Source organism: Phascolarctos cinereus, unplaced genomic scaffold, assembly GCF_003287225.1.
Source record: "Phascolarctos cinereus isolate Bilbo 61053 unplaced genomic scaffold, phaCin_HiC Scaffold_5;HRSCAF=322, whole genome shotgun sequence".
NCBI lineage: Eukaryota > Metazoa > Chordata > Mammalia > Diprotodontia > Phascolarctidae > Phascolarctos > Phascolarctos cinereus.
The window spans coordinates 294,204,431-294,223,742 of record NW_027555958.1 but is presented as its reverse complement, the minus strand read 5'-3'; the positions used below and the strand labels follow the sequence as shown (position 1 = coordinate 294,223,742).

Here is a 19,312-nt window from a genome sequence, read left to right as displayed (position 1 = left end):
GCAAGCAAGAGATCACTCCAGTGACATACAGTGCCGGGTAAAAAGCTCCTAGTAACAATGAAACCGATGCCACAAAATACTTCCCAACCCACAACCCTACACCTTGTTTGGTAAAACGGAATTCTTTAATTTTAGAACTTTGCATAGACTGGATTGAAACGATTTTCTTCCCCCACCCTCTACTCCTAAACATTTCTCTACGGGCTTTTGGGTCAAACGTTACGCTCAGATTTCAAAATGCAAACAGATGTCCCATTGGCCTAAGAAAACGGATAGCTACGCTTCATTTCCTAGACGTGCCGGAGCTGGGTATTTGGGTTTTGTCCCCAATATTTAAAAGGGGCGCATGACCCCCTCCCCGACTTCACTTGTAGTTACAGGGGTGGGTGTCAGTTTGGGAAAGGAGGGTATGAGGAAATTAAACTTGAGGGTCCGGCCCTACCCCTCCGCCCCCCCCCCCCAAGTTGGTTCTAAGCAGAAAGGAGGACGGTGTTCTGAGAAAGCTGGCGCTGGACGGGGATGGAGGGGGTGGGGTGGAGGTCCTGCCCCGAGCGCGCTTGGAGATCCCCCAAGCTTAGGGTTCCAGAAGGTTTCTAACCGCCCCACCCCTTGGCTGGCTCCAGAAGGGTTTCGTGGTAGGGAGGCAGCTGCACTGGGCTGGCGGGCGGGGCCGGGGCGAGGGGCTGCCCCCGGGGACCCTCCCCAGGCCGCTAGGACCGTCCGTGAGGCCCCGAGGGCGCTGAAAGGGCTGGGGCCTGATCGCGCTCCCCCCTGCCGCCCCGCTCCGGGTCGGGGTGCTCTCCGAGGCCCCTAGGTCAAACGGCGGAGGCGCAGGGAGGCCAAGGGCTCCGTGAGGGGCGAGGCCGCAGGCCCGGCCCTGCCCTGGGGTCGGTCCTCCTCCTCCACCCCCCTCTTTCTGCCCCCAGGGGCCGCTCCCTGCCATCCCCCGGAGCAGCCCCCACTTGGCCAGGCTTCTCCCCGCGCCCGGCCCGCCCCCCCACGGGGGTCCTCTCACAGCGCAGCGACTCCCTCCGCTACCTCCTCCCAGCCCAAAATGGCGGCGGCCCCGGACTCTTCGTCGCCCGCCTTCCCAGCCTCCTCCCTTCCCTCCCTTCCCCTCCCCTCCCTCCTGGGCCACGGATCCCTCCGCACGCGCATGCGCTCCAGACGCGTCCCGCCGGTCAGCTTTCTACCCTTCGCTTCGCTCCCCACCCCCACCCCACTTTCGAATCTATTTCCAACCCTGGAACGCTTTACTCCATCGATAACTTCTTGAACTGGGCCGGGGAAGTGGTGTCCCCGCCTTCGATTCGTCAACCAGCGAATGGTGATAAGGATGGACATAGAGACAAGCGCTCTTGACCAATCAGAGACCTAGAGGCGGTGCGCCCGAACTGGGCCTGCTGGGTGTTGGAGTTCTTAGGGAGTGGCTGTGGAAGTGAACGGGATTCTGGTCCTCTTTTCCTGACTAGAGAAAATACAATCCCCAGCAGGTATCGCGGTTGACTGTCTTCCCACCCACTCCGCCCCGCCCCACCCCACCCCACTTCGCCCCACCCCCGCTGCTCCTCGACGTCCTCGTGCGCTTGCGGCTTGCTGGAGCGGTTGCTGAAGTCGCTTCAAGGTACAGGGCTTAGGCAATAGGAATTGCAGGCAAGAGGCTGCCGCGCAGGCACGCGGCCGTTGTCTTGCGTGGCAGCCCTTGGCAACAAATAGGTCAGTTTACAGTCCCAAAGCTCTCATCTCCAACCATCTCGTCATCCAGTAGAATTGAGCCTCACTACCCTTTCCAGGAAATTGTGTGTTTTGGGGGGAATGCAGCTACCAAATGCGCGGGGTTCTTGCCCCGTCAGTTCGGACTCCAGTTTCTCCTCCCCCTTCTTTCCACTTCCGGTACCACGGGCCAAGAGGGAGCAGGGCCTGGTCCTTGCAGGCATGGACGCTGTACCCCTAGGCATGTGGGCTATGGGAGAGGCTCTGCTTCCCGGGGAAGGTGGCTTCGGCTCTCTCACCTCTCAGTCAGAAAGAACTGGTGTCGGTGGTTACGGAAACCTCATCAGAGTAAATGACCCTTTAGCAAGGGGTTGTTCGTACAAGTCGTCTCCCCAGGCTCTCCCTCTGTCCCCTTTATTGCAGCGAGACTTTAGCCTCGGCTAGGAATCTCATTACATTCCTCTCATCTTGCTCTTATAAAATTACTGCCCCTCCCCTGTCCTTAGATCCCTCAGTTTTAATTCATTAGCCACCCTCCACCCAGCTTTTCACATCTTAGAGTGGGGTGGTGGTAACGGGTGATGCCTGGCCTACTTTGCCAATTCTACCCACTTCCCCCTCCACCTTTAAACATCGGGCCTATGGAGAAGCGTCATATTAGTTTAGGAGTGAAACGAAGGACTTGGTCATCAGCTGTCTTGCTTGTGGTAGATTTTACCCGCACCCCATCCAAGTCTCTAGTGTTCTGTAATCAGAGGGTTGGCAGTTCTCAATCCTGGTGTAGGTGGCACAGAAGGAGGGCAGATTTGTTTGGGAGATCGGCCGTAGGGGAAAAATCTGGCTTCTGAGCCCAGTCTAAATTTGACCTTACTTAACTTGGGGTGTGGGAGGGAGCTGGGGAATAGAATAACTTCCCCCAGGCTCTAGGAGATCAGCCTCAGTCCTCTTTCTACTGTGAGTTCTTTTCAGGTTTACCTGCCACAAAATGGCCTCTTCCCTTTGCTCAAGGAGTCCCAGGAGGAGACTGAGAAAATCCCCCCTTGAAGTTAGGGATAAGGCTTTTGTTTTGTTCTCCTTTACAGCACAGAAAACCATAGAGAAGCTTCTACTCGCTGTTTTGAGAGGAAGGAGAGACATCCTCCCCATCACTACTCCCAAACCTCCTGGAAGAAGGAGCCTTCTTGAACCTGTGCTAATCTGGAGGAGACAAAGGTAAGGCTGCTTTCTTGACAGGGAATGACCTAGACCCGTGTCCTGAACTTGAATGTCTGGAAGGGACAGATACTTGGATGATGTGGAGAGCATACCCAGAGCATAACTATCAGGCCTGGTGATGTGGGGGAAAATATCAGACATCACCCCATTTTGTAGAAGCTGGGGGCCAAATCCCATAGAAAAAGTGTCTCTGCAGTTTGTTTTGGATTTGAGAAGAGTTAACTAGGGACCTGGAGACCTAGGCTCAAGGCCAGACTGTACCATTTATTATCAGTGTGACCTTGGGTAAGTCACAGCCACTCTGAGCTTCAGTTTAGCGTCTGTGGTTTCTTAAGGCCCCTTGTGTCTCAGATGGTCTACAATTCCCCTCTTCCTGGTCTGTGCTCACCACCTTGTAGAATTCCCAGAGCTAAGTCATCTCCTGATAGAAAATCCCCCTCCTCCCACCACATACACTTTCCCCCAACCGGCCCAGGATTCATATTTAATCTTGACTTTCTGGTGGAGGTGTTGAAAGAGGAAAAAAGTGCCACAATTGGGCATTTAGAGGTGTAAGGCTAGGTTGGAGTGAAGGAACTAGTTTGCGTAGGAATTCCTGTCTGGTGGGCTTGGGAAAAGGTGCTGTCCTAATGTCCCCTACCTGACTTGCTTTTCCCAAGTGGAGCAGTGCCATGTTGTTATTTAGAGGGAACCCCTTTGACTGAGACAGGGTCTGTCCCTCTGAGTTCTTTTCTCTTGTGCCTTTGAATTGGTAATTAATATGTTGCAGAGAGTCCCTTGACCTCCCCACACCCTCACATCCCCTCACTCTGTCCTTCTTCTGAAATAGCTCCTCTCCAGCATCCTTAAGGACAAATATAAACCCTTCACCAAGAGTGATACACCTCCCAGCATATTCTCACATGCGTAGTCTTGCACACACAAAATAATATGTATGTTGTGAAAAAAACACACTTAATGCATGCATACTGTGAGTACCCTTATATGCACCTTATATGCATTCACTACAACGTAGTACACATCCCCTGCACACCGTTCTCATCACAGCAACATAAGTGAGGGAGTGCCCCCTCATTTGACAGACTCATGCTGAGCTGAATAGATTACTTCCTAGTCTCTCAAACGCACAAAATACCCTTCCTCATTATTTGTTTTCTCTCTCTCCGTCTTGGCTGTCACCATTACCCACTGAGGGGGATTTTGCTGCAGAATCACCCTTCTTAAAGAAAATAAGAATCTGTCTTCAGTCAGCCCGATTTATCTTCTTTTTCTACCCCCAAATGGAATTTCATAGAAAGGACAGGTCTGTCTAGTATTGATCTCCTCTCCCTGCCCACTACCTAATTTCTTTTTTGTTCTCTTAAATTATTTATTTTTACAAATTTGTTTGCATGTTTATGTCCCTATTCCTTTTGCACAACACTTGCAAATTCTGAATACCCCCTTTCACTCTGTTGTCTTGTTTTATCCGAGGGCCACAGCCCAGTGTCTTAATTGTCCGAGCTCTCACACTTCCCTTTCTTTTCTCTTTAATCTTAGGACTCTGGGATCTCTTCCAGCCCCAGTGTGCCACCCGAGTCTTCTGACCCTGGTGGTTGTAGGCCCCTGAACCCTGGGATGGACAGCCCAGTGGAGTGGAAGGAGCCAGCAAGGACCATCAATGGCAGCAGTGAACAGAATGGGATATCCCAGACTGAGAGCCTAGCTTGTGGCTATGCTGAGGCACTGGGTCGGAGGAAACATAGGCGTCGGTCCTCAAAACGCAAAAGGCATCGTTGGAGGCCCTACCTGGAGCTGAGCTGGGCAGAGAAGCAGCAGCGAGATGAACAGCAAAGCCAGCGAGCCTCCAGGGTTCGAGAGGAGATGTTTGCCAAGGGGCAGGCTGTGGCCCCCTACAATACCACTCAGTTCCTGATGGATGACCATGACCTGGAGGAACCAGACCTGGGTAACCCCCAGGGGTTACCCCACCAGGGTTCTGGATGGGAAGAGGAAGATGAGGAGGAAGGTAGGGGAACTGGGGACATTGATGGTGGAGGGAAGGCCCAGGGTGAGTTCCTCCAAAGAGATTTCTCAGAAGCCTATGAGCACTACCACGTGGAGAGCCTGCAGGGCCGAAGTAAGGAAGAACTGGTACGGGACTACTTAGAGCTGGAGAAACGGCTCTCACAGGCTGAGGAGGAGACACGGCGACTGCAACAGCAGCGAAACCCCTTTGGTCCTCACCCCTGCTACCGGGCCCAGGAACTGGCAGCTGAAGTGGAGCGACTGAAAATGGAGAACCAGAGGCTTCGACGAGAGAATGAAATGTGGGGCCGAGAGGGCAGTAGCCCTAGAGAGGATCTGGGCACCTAAGGGAGCCCTTTGCTAACCTCTCCCCAGCATCCCCTGGTAGCACTCTAGAGGTTTTCTAGCAAATGTGGGAGGGTGGGGCAAGGAGAAGGCATTCTGTCTGTACTCATTTCACCTGCCCAGCACTGCATCGAAGGAGACTTGCACCATCTGTATTCCTGAGAAGCCCTGCACGTAAATTTTGGGACTCAAGGCCTAGTTCTGGACAGAGACCACTAGGAACAAAGTTGCAGGTTTGAACTTCTCTTTCCTTCTCCAGCATGCTGCCCCAGAGTAGAAGTTCGGTGAGGACAAGTTGAGTTTGTTATCTTGTTGTCTCATTTTATTTTTTTTCTTTAGTAAAATTAAAATGTCTTGATGAGGGTAAAGAGGAATTAGGTGGATATTGCACCATGGAGTCTGGAAGGACCCTCCAGACATCCTTGTGAGATGGAGAGACCTGTACTAGACCCAACTCGTCACCCCTCCAGGTGGGATGAGAATTATTCAGCTGGGGCCCCACCTGAATCTCCAAGGAGATCTGACTTTCCCTGAGTTAATGGCTACTTGGGCTAAGAATTAAGGGACTTAGGACCATTATCACTCACATCCTAAAACAGAACAGTAACCTCTCTTAGGCAAAGGAAAAATGTCCAGAGAATGGCCTGCTCCATTCCATTTCCCCACCTCTGTTGTTCCTTCAAGAAAATGGAGCTGACATCAGAACGCTTGTACTATGCAGTAATGATGATGATAGCTTGCATTTATATAGCGCTTACTATGTGTCGGACACTGTGCTAAGTGCTTTACAAATATTGCCTTATTTGATCATTGCAGTAACCCTGGAGGATAGGTGCTATTATAATCTCAATTTTACGGATAAGGAAACTGAGGCAAACAGCAATTAAGTGACTCAGCCTGGGTCACATAGCTAGTAAGTGTCTTGAGTCAGGATTTGAATTCAGGTCTTCCTAACTCCAGGCCCAGCATTCTATCCACTGTGCCACCTACCTGCTAGCTATGCAAAAGCAGGATCATCTGGGTGGCCTGGACATCCAATCTTGACCTCACCTTAGCCATTTTGGGATTCTGTGTATATTCTATGTTCCCTGCCTTCGCATGTGCTTTTTAAGTAGTAGGTCCCTAGGAAGTGAGGGAAGCCATAGAAAAGGCAGTATACTCAACAGAAGTAGAGGAGGGGCTGATATCCATCCCCTAAGTCAATCAGCAAACATTTATTTAAATGCCTACTGTGTGCCAAGCACTGGGGATATACAAATGCAGCGGATGAAACATTCTCTTCTAGCGAAGATCCTGACATTTTAATGGGGACAGTCCTTCGTCAGGTATGAGCTATAAGGGGAGTATTCAGAGTTGGGCCATGATCAGCCCAGCTCACCTTCTCTGAATCAGTGCACATAATTGAAGTTGAAGGGAGTGGGATGGAACAGCCAGGTTATGGCAGGGTCTCTTCCTTAGGTTCAGCTCAGTTGATTGTTAGAGCTTAGGGCAGAGGAGCAGCAAAAACAAGGTCTGCCTTTTACCTTTGAGATCTGGTAATGGACGCAAACCTCCAGCCCCTTCAGGCAGGGCTCTCCTTTCCAGCTCTGCTGGGATTAGAAGGAGGGGAGTTAAATGGGACTTAAAGCTGGAAAGGGCCAGATCCAATGTGCTTGTTTTATAGATGAGGAAACTGAAGCCCACCAAGGTTAAATGACTTGCCCAAGGTCACACAGGCAGTAAGCAGCACCAGGATTTGAACCCTAGTCCCCTGATGCTAAATCAAATGCTCTTTCCACTGTAGCCTTGATGTTCCTTCAAGGTTTATTGTAATGATCCTTTGAGATACAGCATGAGGATTCAATCTACTCACGGGTGAGCCCTGGGGTTCACATTAGCCCCCTGCTTGAGCCAAAGCAGGAGATTGATCAGACTCGGTTCAGCCCAAATTGTAAAATCCACCCCCCCTTCCCATAAAGTCCCTGAAGGGGATTGCCTTCTCCTGAAGGTAATTAGGGAGACTGTGTTTTGAGCTAGAGACAGCCCAGAAAAGGGAGATAGTTGGAATTGCTGACAAGTCACAGGGTCAGCTGGTGCTTAGGCCCTGTTGCTGCTAGCCCCCTCTAGCACCTGACTGGGGCAGGGTTGGATGTAGGGGACTTTTCCGGATGGTTCAGTGGTACAGTGACAGATTCTCTCACCAGGGACCAGAGTATCAAAGGTTACCCCCGAAGGATTTTCTAGATAAAGCAAAGCTATGCCCTTGGGAACAAATGCTTGGGGGATTTGTATTTTCAGGTGACAAGTTTCTGGCTTGTCTGTGTGCAATCATGCCTAAGCAGGGGACATTACAAAGGGGAGCAGAAGGAAGATATCCTTCAGGGGGTGGGGGATGGAGACATTACTCTGGGCACTGAAGAAGTCTGATGGAGGTAGGGACTGAGAGGGTAAAGACTGAAGGAATTATGTTTGAAAGAATTGGCTAGAGTTAACGAGGGGATTTAGATGAGTGTTTGTGGGGTGTTAGAGGAGGCCTATAGATCTAGAAGGGTGAGAGGGAAGTGGAGATGAATGGGTTATATAACTATAGCAGTACCCCAGCCCAGATCTGTGTGAGCTTGCTTGTGCCATAGGTGTTAAACTGTCCTCTTTAAATGGAAAGCTTTCATTAGAGCTGGGAGGAGGAAGGGTGAGTTATTTGGACCAGTCCTTAGCGGGGTAGCTGACACCAGGGGAGATTACAGGGAAAGAAGGGACCAGCTTGTTCTTTCTCTGCCTCCCACCTCCAGGCCCACACAAACACTTACCTTCTCTCTAGCTGCCTGAAACATCACCACTGGGGAGATTGTTAAAGGCCCCCACCCCGTATTTGTTTCAGTAGCAGAGGCCACTGTCGGGCACTTTTCAACCAAATTGTCTTACTTTGAGGAAGGAGGGAGGGAGGGAAAGCATTAGAGGAAGAAAAGCTAAGGAAGATCCCTTCCTGCCCTGAGGAAGTCCTCCCCATGCCTGAGTACCCCCCTTGACCAAGCCGACTCCTTGTCCTCAGTTCCCCCAGGGTTGAAGGTAGAGCAGAAATGATATTTGACACATTTGATCTCATGCCTTCCAGGACCCTGATGTTAGGGGCCTAGGCTGCCTGAAGACAGAATGGGGGACTTCTCTAGGAAAAACTGAATAGGGGCACTGAAGGACCTTGTAGATTATTATTATTAATTATTATGCTATTAACCTGGGGTCTACCAACTGTGGACAGATTTGGGGGGGGTGCCTGTAAACTTAGGTGGGATTACATTTTTATTTTCATTGGCCTCTAACTAAAACGTAGCATTTCTTTCCATTATTTAAAAACATTATTCTTAGGAGAGGTCCATAGACTGCCAGAGGGGCCTAAAACACAAAATAAAGATGAAGAAACCCTGTTGTAGCTAGTGGTGGTGGTGGTGAATGGTAATACAGTGTTGAAAGATAGGTGAGGAAGGCTATGAGGGGAGAATTTTTTTTTTAACACTTTATCTTAGAGACATGAGACAAGAAATTATCACTACTATAAACTAGCAGGGGGAGGGGGAATGTTTAACTGCTCCACGGGTGGTGAAATGTAAATCAGCCCTCATAAAGGCAAAGAAAAGCTTTGTAAGCTGAAATAGGGTTTAGATGGAACTCCTCATATAGTCTACCGGGTTAAGCATAGTTCAGATTAAGACTGCCACCACACCAATTTGGGGTTTTAAAAAGTCTTCTGCATTACATTTTCCAGTTCCATCCTCACAACAGGCCTGTGAAAGCTAAGTGACTTTGTCTAGGGTCACACATTCAGCAGGTCTCTGGCATAGAATTTGAACTTAGGTCTTCCTGACTTCCCAGAGCTGTGCTATCTTTTTATTCCAGTGGGGCACCTGAACCAACATCCTAGTTCTCAGTCAGCCCTCCTTACTACCACCGCCAGCCTCATTTTACCTCTCTTCCCCCAGTCCAGCACCCTAAAAACCAAGCATGTTATTCTGATGCCAGTGAATGCACTGAAGATCCTGTTCCCTGCACCTCTGGTGATAGAGGCTCCCTCAGCAAAATGGGCCTGTTGGGTATGGGCCCGGGGAAGCCCACAGAGCTCTAGGCCTCATTTTTTTCCCCTTTCTGTCCCCATTCCCTTCCCAGAGAGATACTTCTCTGCTATCCACGTGCCTGCCCTTATCAGGCTTAAATTGGGAGGTGTGGGGAGTCAAAGCAAGAGAACCCCCAGGATACTTAGACTGGGGGTGCCCCCTCCCAATTCATTTCTGAGGTCTTAGACTTGTGCTACACTTGGATATGAAAATATCCAAGGGACTTTTATAGGATTGATATCAGATCTCAAGGACTGAGGTCCAGGCCATAAGATTCCTGAAGCCCCCAAACAAAGACCACTCTGCCCTAAAGGTTCAACAGACATGGGGGTGGGGGAAGGAAGAGACTATGGCCTTGGGGGCTCCACATTGACTAAATTGCTTAGGAAGAGGGTTGGAAGGGACCAAGGACGGTAATGGTGGAGGGCAAAAAAAATGTCATCTTGCCATCCTGGGAGGAATACCAGAAGAGGGACTGTGGGTGGGCGTGTGGAGGTGGGTGTGTGAATGCTTAGGCACGGGCATTCGTGCACACACTTGTACGTGCCAAATATGGCCAGGGAGGGTACTGGCCCTTTAAGTGGGGGTGCTAGGTACAGTTCTGCCTTTTGCCACAAATCTGGGGCATTCTGGGCATGTGCAAGAGCCTAAGCCCTGGTTGGGAGGGAGGCAAATGGGTTCTACAGAACTGCCTACAGGCTGCCAGTCCTGACTTCCCCCACCCCCTAGCCTCCTACCTTCCTCTCTGGCTGAAAAGGCTGATGCCTTTATCTGCTCCCAGATCCCAGGCCCCAGCCACTCCCACCAGACACCCTCTTGGACATTGGGGGTGATGAGACCTCTGATCCATTGAGGACCAGAAAGAAGGCTGGTTGTGGCAGTTGCCCAGCTCTGCCCAGCAGAGTGCCCTCTGTCCTTCAGCTCTTTGGGGATGTAGACATAGAGCTTCACTCTGGCAAGCACCCAGTTTCCACCCCTGCCCCCTTCCACCCTGGCAGCCCCTTGCCCCAGGCGCATGTGGCACATGGAATTCATGTACAGGGCCACCTGCCTGAGCACATGCTGCTTCTCATAGGCGTGGGGGAAGGGGCTTCCTCCTTTTCTGCCTTTTTTCTGAAGTCAGTGAAATGATGTTAGGAGAGGCAAATCTATCAGTGCCCAAGCTAAAAAGGCATGGCCCTTGTCGTTACCCCCACTTCTACCATCACCACCATGGGGTGCTACCAATCTAAAGCCATAGGGGAACGGGTGACAGACAAAAAGTCCGGGAGGAGGCCTGGAGCTCAGCTGTAGGAATCATCTTCCTGGAACAAGCCTTCTCATCTTGTTCTTCTGCCGATAAAGAACCTACGGTAGCTCCTTATTGGCCATCTGAATCAAATCCAGACTGTTCAACATGGCCTCTCCCAGCCCACCTCGTGCCTAATGCCTAATGCTCTCTGCTGGTGCTTACTCTAGCCAGCCAGCGTGTCCTCATCTATCATCCACCTGAGCCTCACTCATGCTGTTCCCCATATCACTTCTACTTTCTCCCATACCTTCTGCCCCATCCTGAGCCTGAAGGGACCTTCAAGAACAATTGGTCTAAACCTTTCATTTTGCAGATGACCCAAGGAGAGGACGTGAATTGCAAAGGGTCATGAGGTCCTTGTTTCCTACTCCCGCACCCTCAAAGACACGTACATAAACGTACCTTTTGGTCTCCTTCTGTAGAGAACAGGCAGTGCAGGATTCTGAAATTTAATTGTTGAAATTATTCTAGATCACAGACTCTTTGAGGGTAGGCACCAGGTCTTAAGTAAATATTTATTGAATTATCAGCTCAATCAAACTAAGAAACACCCCCCCCACACTTCTGCCACTTCCCTGACCCCCACATCTCCTGGGACTCCTGTTGCCAAGGCATGCATTTGTTTTGCTTAGCCTGGCATTTGGGCCTGGCATAGTAGCTGTGTGCGGTCATAAATACATATCCAAGAAGTCTTCCAGGGGGTAGCTAGCTGGAGGGCAGCCCTGATTTGAGAATGGAGTGGGGAAAGGGCCCAGCCTACTGTTCCCCCAGCTCCACCCTGCATCGTACAGCTAAGGCTTCCTGGCCTTTGATGTTGGTGAGCCTTCTCTCTCTTCCTTGGTCTCCCCTTTCCTCCTCAGGGTCCTCCAAAGACCAGAGAGCTTTGTGTGCTTTTTAATTAGTGGAAGCAACACCCCGAGGCAGGTTGAGCTTAGTAGATGAGTACTGGATTTGGTTGGAAGACCTAGCCAGCACTTGCTAGCTGTATGACCCTTGTGCATGAGATATACTTTTTTTCTGACCTTAAGTTTCCTCACTTGTGAAATAGGGGCAATTATACCTGGTGTGTGGAAAATGGCTTTGTCCACCTTAAGTTTCCATAGCAGTGTGGACTATTATAATGATTTCTTTTTACCAGTCCTGGCTCAGTGCAAGTCTTCAAGTCAACAGGTATGCATCTACTATGTACCAGAGATCTGGAGAAGAAAGGATCTTTGCCAAGAAAACCCCAAAAATGTGGTCACAAAGAATCAGACTGAACATGCACCAGCACCGTACTAACGGCTGGGCAATGCAAAGAAAGGCAGAAGATGGTCCCCTAATCTTAAAGAGGTCGTGGTCTAATGGGGGAGACAACATGTGAACGGCCATGTAGAAACAAGACAGCAAAATAAATTGGAGCCAGTCAGCAAAGGGAAGGCATTAGCACTAAGAGAGATTGGGAAAGGATTCTGTATAAGGTGAGATTTTAGCTTTGGTTTGAACAGGAAGCCAGGAGGTGGAGGTGAAGAGGGGGAGCGTTCCAGGCTTGGGGAGAGCTGGTGAAGGGACACTGGATGGAGGTGGAGGGCAGTGACACAGGACAGTAAACCAAGGTGAGAAGAGTGAGGTGTCAGAAGCCTGGAAAGGGAAGGGGATGAGCATTTAAGTAGGGCCTACTGTGTGCCAGGTACTGTACACTTTACAAATATTGCCTCATTTGATCACCACAACCCTGGGAGGTAGGGGCTATTGTTTGTCCCCATTTTACAGTTCAGGAAATTAAGGCAGTCAGGGGTTAAGTGACTTGTCCAGGTTCATGCATAGCTAGTAATTGTCTGAGGTCGGATTTGAACTCGTGTTCTTGACTGCAGAACCCTGAGTAAGTTCTATCCAACCAGCCACCAGTTGCCTTCTTAAGGTAAGAAGGTACCAGGTTGTGGAGGGTTTTAAAAGCCTTTACTTTTGATCTTGGAAATGATAGGGAGCAATTGAAGTTTTTTGAATTAGAGAGGTGAATGGTCAAACCTGCCTTTTAGGGAGGCAGCTATGTGAGAGATGGTCTCAGAGGGAGGGGAGATCTCCAGTGGAAAGAATGCTTGATTTAGAGTCAGACAGTTTGGGTTGGAAACCCAGCTCTGCCTTCCGTGATCTTGGGCACTTAAACTCTTCAAGGCCCCGGTTTCCTCACTTGCAAAATAAAGGCCTTGGACTAGACAGGATTTCTAGAATCTTTCCTTACTAGTGGATTTGGGGTGAGGCTTAGGGGTGGGAAGGTTATGGGTCATTTGAATAAATTTGCAATGCATTATTGTCTACGTGATCTTTTCCTGGGGATTTCCTCCGGGCTGTCCTGACATTTACTTACCCTTGGTCTGCAGTGTTCTCCCTAACCTGACCTATGACCTATTTGTATGTATGTGTGTATGTATATCTGGGGGACAGTACTGCCTAAGCCCTCAGCTCTGAGGCCTGGTGGAAGGTGGGGGAGGGGGACAAAAGACAGTTTTCCGCCCTGTGCCCTTGGGCCCCGTGCCCTTGTCTCCCATTGGAGATATTATCCGCCTTCTTTCTGGGGGGAGGCAGCTCAGCCCCTTTCTCCACCCCTACCCCCCTCCAGATCAGGAGACAGAAAGGCCATTGTAGACTTGGAGGGAGGAGTGGGGGCAGGCCCAGGCCCCAACTGTTTCTGGCAAAGGGACAGCATGGGCAGCTGGGCCCCGACTGGTTCATCTTCTTTTACTGGCTATACCCAAGGAGATTACATTGGCCGGCCCCCCCACCCACCCCTTTATCCTGGCCTAGAGCGCTCTACCAGAAGTGAACTGAAACCTTTGGGGGCCTCATCCTTAGGATAGCACTGTGAGAAAGTGGGCCAAACAAACTGACGGGTTTTACTCTGGAGACCATGTACCCTTGAGACCACAGTCTTTCTCCTTCTGACTCTTTTTGGAACCCTCTTTCATTCAGCACATGCTCAATGAGCCACTTTTTGTAATCCAAAAATTGTTACAGCATAAGGAAATCTCAGGGTATAAATTGTAGACAAATTAAGTAAATTACAGGTACACAAGCTCTTAACTTAGACAAGCTTTGTTGAAGCTTCATTCATTGCTTGGGTTCTAGAATCAAAACCTCAGAGGTGGAAGGGACTTAAGAATTAGGTCAATATTATCATTACTTCTGGGCTATCAATTTGCCTGGCCACCACTCCTCTCTCTGTCTCACCCTGTTAGATAATAAGTCCAAGGTCAGAGGCTTTCTCACTTTTATAATTGTATCTCACTGGGCACACAGTAAGCTCTCAATAAATGCTCAGAAATCAGACCAATCAGCACTTGAATAGGAATTCCCTCTTCTCCATCTTAACACAGAGTCAGCTATGCTTCACTTGGAGACCTCAGGTGACAGACAACTCCTTACCTAGTGAGGCATCTATTTATTTATTATCTATTTATTATCCATCCGTCTATCCATTTATTGGGGAGGAGTACAGTTCTGATTACTTGGCAGGTTTATCCAAATACCATATATGCTGCCTCACACTTCCATCTATTACTTCCAGGCAGCCTCCCTGGGAGTGTGCTGATAATGTTTAACAAATGGCTCTCCAGAAAATGTATTCAACCCATCAAGTTTAATCTGAATTATTAACATTTTCTCCATCACTATCTCAAATTTAGACAATAAAACAATAACTCAAGCCTTGATTTGTAGTAGTTGCTGATTTCTGAGGTGTAACTGCTCACAATGAAAATTTGACAGTCAGCTTGTTGGAGCTATCTCTTGCACACATACCTGACTTATTGGCCATCTTGCCACTTGCCTTGATCTTACACCCTGTGGACCAATGAACTTCCAGAAACCATGCCCCAGGAGCCTTGATCAGCTCAGTTTTTGAACTCCCACTCTAGGACTGGGCTGTCCTGATATGAAAGAGCAAACTCATGTAGGTGGATCTATCTGCCCGGCCCTGGCCCTGGCCCTGGCCCATCATACCACACTTCTAGCCACTGTGTACTGGCTGTGTCCTTTCCAGCAGCTGTGCTGAAGCCAGTATTCCTGCCCCCCCCCTTCTTACTCTAGGAGTTGTAATTAAGTCAATACTACCATTGCTTCTGGGAAAGGGCATATCAATCAACTTTCCTAAGGTCCTTTCACTATTCCAGTGACTTACCAGACCAAAACACCCTTTCTTGGCCACCAATCCCTTATATATTTTGTCTCATCCTATTAGAATGTCAGCCCAGTGGCAGAAGCTTTCTTGTATGTTAGTATCTCCCTGGGCACATAGTAAGACCTCAAGAAATGCTTTTCATTTATGGCTTCTGGTTCTGTTCTCTGGGGACAAATGAATGACGGAATGGATGAAAAGCATTTATTAAGGGTCTGTTATGTCCCAGGCACTGTGCTCAGTGCTACAGATGCAAATACAGGCAACCAAGGTGATCTCTGCCATTAGTGTACATATATATATATATATATATATATATATATATATATATATATACACACACACACACACACACACACACACACATATACACACACATACACATACATATATACACATACATACAAATACATATACATACACATATATATGCATATATACCCCATATTTATATGCTCACATATATACACATACCCACATACATACATACATACATATATACATATGTAGATGTTGTTGGTCAGTTGTTTTCAGTCATGTCCAACTCTTTGTGACCCCACTTGGGGTTTTCTTGGTGGAGATATTGGAACAGTTTGTCATTTTCTTCTCCATTCTCTTCTCCAGCTCATTTTACAGATAAGGAAATTGAGGCAAACAGGGTTAAGTGACCTGCCCAGGGTTACACAGCTAATAAGTGTCTGAGGCTGGATTTGGACTCAGGAAGATGAGTCTTTGTGACTTCAGGCCCAGCACTTTATCCATTGTGCCACCTAGCTACCTGTGTATATCTAGAAACATGTATATTTATATGAATGATGGCTGGAGAGAAGTGTTTTGGACATGGAAATAAAAAAGGAGTGATGATGGGAATTATAGGGCTAATGACTGACATGTCCCTTGACATGATCCTTGACTTTATTACAGAGACTGTTCTCAGAACTATAGTTGGACAAAGGAGAGTTTGGAAGAATGTACTTGTAGTTGCATGATGGGGAGATGACCAGGCAGTAAAGCATATCTAATCCTTCTACATAATAGCCTTTTAAACACTCAAAGATAGCTGTACTGGTATCTCATTTATGTACATATGTGTATTTATTTAGTCATTCATTCATTTATTTCCTTCTAGCTTAATTTTTTTCCAATTAATAACCATTTATTTTTTCTACCTTCTACTTCTTCCCACAATTAAACAATTAAAAAGAAAAAAGAGAAATCTCTTATAACAAATATGTATAGTCAAACAAAACAGATTCCCACATTGGCCGTGTCTAAAAATGTCGCATTCTGCAATTTAGTCATCTCCATGGCAGGAGTGAGTGAGTGGGTGGGGTCATGTGCTTCATCCTGGGTTCTTTGGAATTACAGTTTGCCATTGCATTGGGCATAGTTTTAAAATCTTTCCAAGCTGTTTTCCTTTACAGTGTTGCCTTTGTGTACATTGTTCTCCTAGTCCTTCTGCATGTTTCACAGAGGTCTTCCCAGTTTTCTGTGAAACTCCATTTTATGGCACAATAATATTCCATTACTCATATACCGTCTTTTTCCGCAACTATTTTCCAGTCGAGGAATATCCTTCTCATTTCTAGAGCTGCTGCAAATATTCTTATGCGTATTGTATTTTTCCTCTTTCTTTGATGTATTAATGTTCCTACGAACATAGTCCTTGTCCCAGAACAGACTAGATCCCCTAAAGTTCCCAATAATGGGAAATAGATTGGTGAGGTCCTGAGGAAGTTTCCACAAGTTGCCAGAAGCATGCAGGTTTTTAAGAGTTTTCCATTTCCTTCTTTTTTCTTTTTTCTTTTTTGGAGAAGCAGTTGGGGTTAAGTGACTTGCTAAGTATCAAGTGATCAAGTGTGGGAGGCAGGATTTGAACTCAGGTCTTCCCATTTCCTCCTTTTCTATTGCCCTCAAGAGTCACTTCTTTTTTGAGAGTCACCCCCTTCTTGGGGGGTAGAGAGAGCAGAAAGAACACGACTTTTGGGATTAGGCCCCCTCTACTTCCAGTAGCTGCTGATGGCAGGAGGACCGAGACCAGCCTGGCTCCAGGGGTGAAACCATCAGGGAGGTGACTAAGCATGAAGACTAGCTTGAAGGGCGGCCCAGACTCAGAGTCCAGCCCTGAAGGAACGGGAGTGGGCTCGGCAGCTGTTGAGAACCTTTTGCCCTCCCTGCTTTCCTCTTGCTTTGACTCTCCTATTCTGGGATCTGTTGCTGGGGGGCCTGCACATCAGCACCCCTTTTCTCTTAACCTGGGTTTACAGACCTAGTTGCAGACAGGATCTCAGTTAACCCTTTTCCTTTGAACTTTGGGGGTCTAACTACTCCTGGATCAAGCCCTGACATATGTACCCCAGAAAGAAAAGTTGGGAGTCAATGAGTTAATAAGCATTTATTAAGGGTCTACTGTGTGCCAGGCACTAGGCTATGTCTTGGGGATACAAAGAAAGGCAAAAACAGTCTGTACTTTCAAGGAACTCACATCCTAATAAGGAAAACAACCTGTAAACAAATAGGAACATTCAAGGTACATACAGGGTAGATTCAGGTAATCCGAAAGGGGAAAGGCCGCAGGTAATGAAGAAAGGCCTCCTGAGGAAGGTGAGAATCGAGCTCGGCCTTGAAGGAAGCCAGAGAAACTAAGAGATAGAAGTGATGGGGCAGAGTATTTCAGAAACAGAATCACATGAAATGTCTAGTTCAAAGAAGACTAGTAGGCCAGTGGCAATGGATCTTCGAATTTGGGAAGGGGAATCAAGTATGAGGAGTCTTGAAACAGTAGAGAGGGTCTCGGAGGCTGTTGGGTGGAGGTTCTCCATTTTCCTGGCATTGTTGTGTCTAATAAACCATATGGCCACAGCGAATTAAGTGACTAATAAGTGTGTGTGTGTGAATCTTTTATTGAGAAGGGAAATTCCAAATGGGGGATGCAGACAGAGCCATGGATTATTCCTATAATTTTTCAATAATTCTGAGCTATATTTTATCATCCACTACTCTGACATTTAGGAGGCTTACACACATGTACCCACAAGAGAGAAACTCAACCAGATGACATGCCTGGTGACTTGAGTGTAGCATCCCTGGGAAAGATGAATCCAATTTTACACTCCATCACTGGGTGACCAATAAAGTGATATCCTTGCCTTTTATAGGCTCAAGTGAACAAGTGGGTATGGGCTGCTGTAGCGGCTGCTGCTGCATTCCAGGTATCCCATGTAGCCCACACCTGTGACACAGGCTACCATGTGTGCTGCTCCCACTTTTCTCTTTTCAGGGTTAATCATCCCTAGTTTCTCCAGTCCTCAGCATCATTTCTAGTCCTCTGACTGCACCAGATACCCTCTTCTGGACCAAGTCCAGTTTGTCAATGTCCCTCTTAACATACAGCATCTGGAATGGAATACAGTACTTTAGATGTTGCCTGACTAGGGAATCAGTCACCTCCATCACTTTGGATTCTGCGCCTCTGTGAATTCATCTCCAATTTAAGTTAGCTGTTTTCTATTGACAGGTCACACTGCTGACTCATGCTTACCTTTCTGTCCACTAAAAATCCTCAGGCCTTTTTTTCAAATGACATCCATTCTGTATTTACATAGCTGATTCCGTTATTTCTTAGGTGATTATTCCTGGTTTTCTTTCCAGTTAGACAAGGAACAAATTGCACCTTTAGATTCAATCTTTAGATTCTTTGATTTTTCTTTTCTAGTTCCGCTCTTCCCTCCCCTCCCCAAAAGTCTAAGTCAACTTCCTGGGGGCACTGTCAAGTGTCCACCTCTCAGGTCCAGACACCCAAATCCTTACTAGCTCAGACTCTCTTGGTCTTCCTTTTAGAAAAGAAATCTCCCTGAACCAGTCTGTCTCCTTCCTGGTGATGCAGTCTTCCTTGAGCCTGCTCTCGGCTTTTAAGTCTTTTTATAATGACTGTTCCCTGTGGCTGTTAATGCAGCTTTCTCCCATTTTCTCATGCTTTCTGAACTCCCAGTTCATTTAAAAGCTCTAAGATGCCTTTCATGCCTGCTGCCTGGAGTCCCATACCTAAGGGTTCTACTCTTGTCATGACCATCGTCTAGCCCATCTGTCAGACAGCTCTGGCTCAGGACAAACACCAGCATGTCTACAACCCAATTTACATTATGATTATTCATACCCCATCCATATGGGGTGCTCTTTAAATCCACCTAAATCTTGAGGGGGGGGAGTTGAACAGGACTTGTGTACATTTGTAACCCCCCCCCAAACAGTTAGCTTCGATCAGTTCTCCTATTTTCAGTATACAAACCTAATTATTGCTTTCCTATATGGTCCCTCATCACAGTAGGAGTGGGGCTGATAAGGTACCCCTAAGGCAAGAAAGAGAAGGCACCCTGACTGTGGGGTGGGGTGATTTTCCCAAAGGCAGCCGGGGAAAACCTCCGTGACTCGGACATTGGGATGTTTCCAGGGGCTCAGGCAACAGCCGCTCTCCTTTCCCCCTGCCCCTTACTCCGCTAAAAC

At 48.0% G+C, this 19,312-nt stretch overlaps 1 protein-coding gene across 1 annotated transcript; it reads left to right on the top strand.

The window, feature by feature from the left end:
- Positions 1–258: 258 nt before the first annotated feature.
- HEXIM2 (HEXIM P-TEFb complex subunit 2) lies at positions 259–17,691 on the top strand. Its single transcript, XM_078155956.1, is given in 4 exon segments — positions 259–529; positions 532–589; positions 2,796–2,925; positions 4,488–17,691. Coding segments are annotated over 4 exon segments (1,167 nt in total). The 5' UTR covers positions 259–346; the 3' UTR covers positions 5,284–17,691.
- The last annotated feature ends 1,621 nt before the right edge of the window (positions 17,692–19,312 follow it).